The 6,999-nt window shown below is 33.7% G+C and overlaps 1 protein-coding gene across 2 annotated transcripts; it reads right to left on the bottom strand.

Moving 5' to 3' along the window:
• Positions 1-264: 264 nt before the first annotated feature.
• LOC112518488 (putative B3 domain-containing protein At5g58280) lies at positions 265-5,213 on the bottom strand. Of its 2 annotated transcripts, none has more exons than XM_025126194.1 (9): positions 5,156-5,213; positions 4,623-4,709; positions 4,024-4,115; positions 3,866-3,931; positions 3,678-3,773; positions 2,990-3,048; positions 2,745-2,904; positions 2,050-2,256; positions 265-894 (listed from the first exon to the last, which is right to left on the bottom strand). In XM_025126194.1, exons 3-9 carry the CDS (start codon positions 4,099-4,101, stop codon positions 487-489), a joined length of 1,074 nt encoding a protein of 357 aa, XP_024981962.1. In that variant the 5' UTR covers positions 4,102-4,115; positions 4,623-4,709; positions 5,156-5,213; the 3' UTR covers positions 265-486. The 2 variants fall into 2 exon arrangements, with proteins under 2 accessions (XP_024981962.1, XP_024981963.1); XM_025126195.1 differs by having other exon boundaries at positions 2,778-2,904.
• Between the last annotated feature and the right edge of the window lie 1,786 nt (positions 5,214-6,999).

The raw sequence follows: 6,999 nt of genomic DNA, 5'->3' as shown, positions 1-6,999 counted from the left end.
GAAATATTTGCTGTCATTTTGAAACAAAATTTGTAGATAAATTACATTTTTGTCCTATAGTTTGTTAACAGTTGTGACTTTGTTGTTATGGTTTTCGTCCTTGTGGTTTGCAATTTATTGCTATTTTCATCCATAAAGCTAACTTCTACCTTTAAGCATGAGGGACGAAAATAACTATGAATTTCAAATCACAAAGACAAAAATAGCAATAAATTGTAAATTATAAGGACAAAAACAATGAATTGTAAATTATAAGGATGAAAATGGTAATTTTAAAAGTATAGGGACGAAAATAGCAATTTTCGACAATCCACAGGGACGAAAAACGTAATACTTGCTATAATTTGTAATACTAACCAAATAGCTAAGCGCCATGAATTCTTGTTTCAACCTTCATGACAGCATCTACAAGATGGAGACTATCAAAAATGCTTAAAAACCTCTTCCATCAATCAAAAAGGATCGGTTTTCCGCCTTCTTTCGGATTCACTGTCCATTTCGTTTTCTGGTAGAACGCCGTGTAGCGGTCACATTTTCCTTCGGTTTCTTGGTTTGATGGCTGCCTGCTTTTGGCTTTTCCCCCTTTTTTTCCGTTGAGCTTTCAAGTGTCGCTTTTCGCCTCTTTGGTGCCGTTGAAATCTCTTTGGTTTCAGCAGCTTCTTTCCCGTTTTCTGCTGAGCTGTCAAGTGTCTTTTTTCGCTTTTTTGATGCTGTTGAAGTTTCTTTGGTTTCAGCAGCTTCTTCCTCGACATCTTTCAGCTTCTTCCCGTTTTCTGCTGAGCTGTCAAGTGTCTTTTTTCGCTTTTTTGATGCTGATGAAGTCTCTTTGGTTTCAGCAGCTTCTTTTTCAACATTAGACATATTATCATCTGATGCTGCTTTAACTATGTAAATCTGCAGTAGCATTCAACATGGAATCTCTAAGAAATTATGTGAATGTCTCTATTTTCTTCCCTTGTGCATGAAAACAACTCATTTCCATTTTTGGGACTTTCCAATTCTACCCTTAACATCTCTTCCTCTATATATAAGGGTGAAGTTGTCATTTAGTTGAATAAAGAGCGTAACAATTACATATTATTAAAATTGTGTGCCTTTTTTTTGGGACAGAGGGATTAATATCTATTTGCCCAATGTCGTTGTCACTCAAAATAGCAACCTTGATTGGATTCTACGAGATTCTCTTGTTTGGCCGCATTGAAGGGTGTTGGCGTTTCATGCATTTGGAGGGATAATTAAATCCCTTCGTAAAACTATGTGGTGAGTTTTATGATGTACTATACCCTGGGTCCGAAATAAGTGTCCGCATTCCTATTTTAGTTTGTTTCAAAATGAGTGTCTACTTTCTCATTCTACCCTTAATTATGAGATGGAGAAATTCATTACTCCCTTTATGAGTAAATTTGTCATCTAGTTAATAAAAAAAGTGTAATAACTACACATTTCTAAACTTGTCTCTTTTTTATTGTGGACATTTATTTTGGGACGAACAGAGTAGTTCTTATGGGGTGAAGAGGCATTTCTTTTTTCTTTTTTCATTAGATGCAGGTGGTGGTTGTGGTGAGGGAGGAGTGAGAATATGTGGAATCCCATCAATTACCGTTTAAAAAAGCCGTTGAGGATAGAAGAGGATTCCAATATATATTGGAAAAAAAGGGGTCCAAGTCGAGCCGATGTGGGACTCCAACATTCCCCCTCCAATGGAGGCTAGACAAGTACACATGCGCGTTGAGTCCCTTTGAGCTTGGCTATGATACAATGTGAAAATTCATGGAACCCCATCAGATTACTTTCCAAAATAGTATTTGATAAGAGAAGGGATTCCAACATATATCGAAGAGAAAATAACATTCCAACTAATACCAAAAGAGTATTTGATAAGTCTAGCCAGTGTCAGATCATCCAACCTTCAATGATATTTAAGTAGGGGTCGTACCAGAATTGGCAAATAACATTCCAACTAATTATGGAATAAAATGCAGACATGCTTCACAGAGATACCTCAAATCTTTCGGGTTGATTAATTCAAATACGAAAGTATTGACATACCTTGAATCTGGTTGGCTCAACCAATTCAAACACCAAAGCATCACCATCGTCCAATTTGTGTTCTAAGGCAAATGCTCTCCACCCACCACTAAGTCCAGTTCTTTCACTAATAAATACAGCATCATATTCATTGCCGTCCTCATTTTCCAGTACCATACTTACAGTGGACTTGGGAAGATGTTTCTTGCAGAAGCTCGTAGGTAGCCCCTATAGAGATGAAAATCAACCAAAAAGACACATATTTGGTTAACTTTTTATATGAGTAGTTACAGTAGCTTAAACTTTTAACAAAGATTGGAGACTGTACGCAGGACAAGATGGTAGATAAACCTCTGTCCTACATTTGGCCTGAAATTAGACTGGGAATAACATGACTTGAGTGGGAAATGATGCATTTTTATGTCCCAAAAAAATAGGTGGAACTTATGGAGATGGGACAAGATATTTGTAAATTACTAAACTACCCATGCCAAATTGAAATCCTGAAACCTTCCGCAATTTTTCACCTGTGTACCTCACTTTCACATGTCCAGTCCGATCCGTGTACTAAACACACCCTTAAAGAATCACTCCTATCAAGTGAGGTGGTGGTTTCCTGGTTTTAGTCTTCTATTTGTTCTTTTATTATTATTATTATTTTATTTTTTTTGGGGGAGGGGGGGTATATAACCGAATTGTTCGATTTTGCCACTTACCAACCAAAAGCAACTGTAAACATGAGAACGAACCATTGACTTCACAAAAGAGGGATATTCAGACTGCAAATTGCTTTGGACCTTCTCTGCACTCCTAATTGCCTGAACCCTTTCTTCGTATGAGGCAGTTTTGACTTCTTCCAACGGTCTTGCAAGATAACTGAAAATAAATATCATCATTATGAGCCGTAAAAATTTATCCGCCATATGTGGTAAATAATAACTTCACTATATGCCATTTGAACCTTGCCCATGATGAGTTAGAATTTGATCTCCTCCTCACAGATGGGAGACCTATATCAAGCTGTGAAAACAAGAAATTTAGAAATTAGTCATGGAATTATATAAGATATTTCTGCACGTAAGTTAAGTATACTCTTCCTTTTAGATTGAAAATATAACGAAGATATTACAATATTCCATGGCGTAAAAGTTTCTTCCATTCTCCATTTTAATAGTACAAATGGAACTTGGGACAATGCAGATGAAGAAACATGGAGATCAAGATTTGTGATCACGAGTTGCATCATACAGTTTAGTGTCTGACGTTGGAACCAAAGTTACTATATATTTGTTAAGCATAAAAGATCATTTGAGTACGATCAGAATTTTTCACGCTGGCACAAAATTTTAACCGCTATGCATCTTCTTTTTAAAGAAGATGTCTTTATTATATTTAAGACGCATCCTTGTTCTAATAATGAGTTCTAGAGAAATTTCCAAATTTCGAAATCCTTCGGATTAGCACATAGCAGAGATCAAGTTGATGACAATAATATCATTAGGTATCAGAAGTTATGATCAAACACTTGTTTATTGCATGTTAATAGAATTAAAATCATGCTATGCATTCCTATTATATCTGCAAGAGTAATTAATAACATATGTGCCTCTTTTCTATACCCTCAGGGTAAAAGTTGATAGTGAACTTACATCATCTTGGTACGAAGGAGCAGGGTTGCGTGCACGCGTTGACCGTCTTGGTTCTATAACTAAAGCATTCCTTATTTTTGGTTTCACTTCACGTTGCTGTTTTAAAACAAACAAAAATGTCATAGATGCTCATGCATTCACGTTTGTCATGAACATGGATCCAGAAGTGTAGAAAATACTAACACTACCTTGGACTGCTTCTCAGATTTTGAAAGATCTGATAAGCTTTTAGAAATCTTCAAGATTCCCAGATCCTTAGAAACAAACAATGAGAATAAGAAATCTTGCAAGTTTTACCATATCACCCATGAAATCAAATTTGCTAACAATATTGAAGGTGAAATACCTCGAATCTCTTTTTGTTCTCAAGTAGTTGTTGCTTACGAGCCTCTTCGTAACTATTGGAAGTGATCTCCTCAGCCATCAAATCACTTCTTGCTATGACAGAGACAACAAAATCTATGAATCTCTAAAGGTTAAAAGAACATCTGATCGGTTGATAAAAAAAATAGCATATAGAAAGTACCCCAAGTAATACATACTTATTTGTGCAAATGCACATCTGTCCCCCACAATAGGGAGCTTACCGTGCAGTTGAATTTCACATTCGTACTCTTGGCGATATGCTATACTTCTTGCAAAATTCTAAAAGCTACCCCTCAATCCGTCCCACATGAATTGCAACATTCAACACAACACTTTCTTGGATAAAATCTTTTGACTATCAATCAATCACTAAAATACCCTTCGACAAAAGAAGAGAATTTTGTGAACAGAAGACGATTAACATGAGTAAATTGTAATGACACAATAGGTAAATAAGTGGTTTTAGCATATAAATCAAAAAAGACACCAGGCAATAAAACATTTCAATTCTGATGTGATACAGCCCAAAATAAAATTTGTTTTAGCTTTCATGGAAACAGCAGAATTAAGAAGACGTACTTTGATCAATTACTCTTCTTGGCGTAGACTTCCAGATACCAGGTACGTTCTTCCCCAATTCAATTTAGCAAGAATGGAACTGCAAATCTGCAATAGCACAATACAAATTCTTCAAAACTCAACAAAACGTACAAGTTCCAGAATAATTAAACGAGAGCCAACAATCGAGCAATCCAAATGTCAGATGCAAGAAATCCATAAAAATTCCATTTTAAACCGTCTTCTGGGATAAACTCTGAAACTAGGGTTTCCTTACATAACCGCATTGCAAATTACCAGTAAAAATCTACATTTCGTACACACAGTGATTCGTAATCAATTACTGATGACTTCAAAGATAATCCGACCACCATAAATGGTTTAAAATCTGAGAAACCACTCTCTACCATCTGCTCGATCATAGTAATGCTCGATTTAACGTTCCTTTCAGATTTTTGCAAGATAAAACAAACAAAAAAACGAAATCTGGAAAACATAGAAGGATTCTAGCTAGATAATCAGGTGAAACAACAATCAACAGAGCACGAACGTACCAGAAATCAGCTCAATGGTCTGAAGAAGTTCGTGCTACAAAAACACTTGTTCGAGAGTGGAAGTTTGAAATTTTGAAATGGCGGTCAAATAAATTGATACTTTTTGGAAATTGTAATTTAGTCCCTAAACACTATTATTAATAACACTCTTACCCCCCACAGATGCACGAGGGGCCTTTCTGGCCGTTTTTATAATCTATACCTCTTTTATAAAAAATAATTTACTGTTATTCTTTTTTTGATTAACATGGATATCCAACACGTTATGTGAGCCGACTAATCCTAGGGGGACCACGTGCTTTGCAGATGGCCCGAAGTCACCGTATTTGAACCTCCATGGCCACAAGGGGATTTTTATTTCTCATTGGATTTGAATCTGTGACCTCCTAGTACTTTTGACCTTTGAAGCCAAGCTCAAACCAATCAGGCACCACCCTTGTGGTTATTTACAGTTATTCTTAAAATCTTAAAAATCAAATCACTTTTAATTTTAAAATTGGGAAAAGTACAATAAAAACCAATGAACTTTCTTGTTTGGAATGATTAAGTCCTTGAACTTTTTTTTGGAACAAATAAGTCCTTGAACTTTTCAAAACATGTTAAATAAGTCATTGGACAATTTTTTGGCACAAATAAGTCCTTGGACATTCCAAAATATATTAAATAAGTCCTTAAACATTCCAAAAAATGTTAAATAAGTCCTTGGACTATTTTTGGAACAAATAAGTCCTTGAACAATCCAAAACATGTTAAATAACTTCTTGAACTTTTATAAAACATGTTGGATACATTCTAATGACTTGTACAACTAGTTAAAATGGTAATTATTTTTTTGTAAATGTAAGTACTTTTTTGTTATATTTGTTTAATTTTATAGATCTAAATACTTTTTGGTTCAAAAAATATTTAGGGGCTTAATCGTTCAAAATATGAATGTTCATTGGGTTTTTTTCCGGATTTTTTTCACTATTTTACCACTTTATTTTTTTCAAAAAGTTATTTAACATGTTTTGGATTGTTCAAGGACTTATTTGTTCCAAAAATTGTCGAAGGACTTATTTAACATTTTTTGAAATGTTCAAGGACTTATTTGTTCCAAAAATTGTCCAATGACTTATTTAACATATTTTGGAATGTTCAAGGACTTATTTAACATGTTTTGGAAAGTTTAAGGACTTGTTTGTTCCAAAAAAAAGTTCAAGGACTTAATCATTCCAAACAAGAAAGTTCATTGGTTTTTATTGTACTTTTCCCTTTAAAATTTTAAATTATATTTTATATCCTTATAATTAGTTATAGAATTTATTTTATATCTCTTTTTTTTATTGTTTGTTTTACACATTTATCATATTAACATAAATAATCATATATGAACAAAAATACATTAATAATATATTTTTTTTACAAATTATGTCATTATAGTCGTTTCGTCAGTACCTTCAAAATATGTTCATCGTTGAATATTTCTTGATTTAATAATATTATAAAATAGCATAAATACATACCAATCTAGATATTAATATGCATTTATAACAGTTATTGTAGAAAAATTTACATCTATTCAAAATTTAAAGTCAGTTGCATCGTGCAAGTATACAATTAGCAATGAGATGAACAAAAAAAACAAAACATAATATTATATATATATATATATAGAGAGAGAGAGAGAGAGAGAGGGGTTGGTTATTATACAACTCTTTACATTTGTGCAACCAATACAACCCAATCTCAACCGTCCATTTCATTTGATGAATATGTGATTTCATAGAAGTTTTGATTGTTTCCTAATATAAWDTATTAATCATAATTAATGAACTCTATTCATATTCCATAAATATTCAAAT

Source organism: Cynara cardunculus (genome assembly GCF_001531365.2).
Source record: "Cynara cardunculus var. scolymus isolate 2C chromosome LG 9, CcrdV1, whole genome shotgun sequence".
Taxonomy (NCBI): Eukaryota; Viridiplantae; Streptophyta; class Magnoliopsida; order Asterales; family Asteraceae; genus Cynara; species Cynara cardunculus.
The sequence above is the reverse complement of the archived record's forward strand: the minus strand, read 5'-3'. Positions and strand labels throughout refer to the sequence as shown.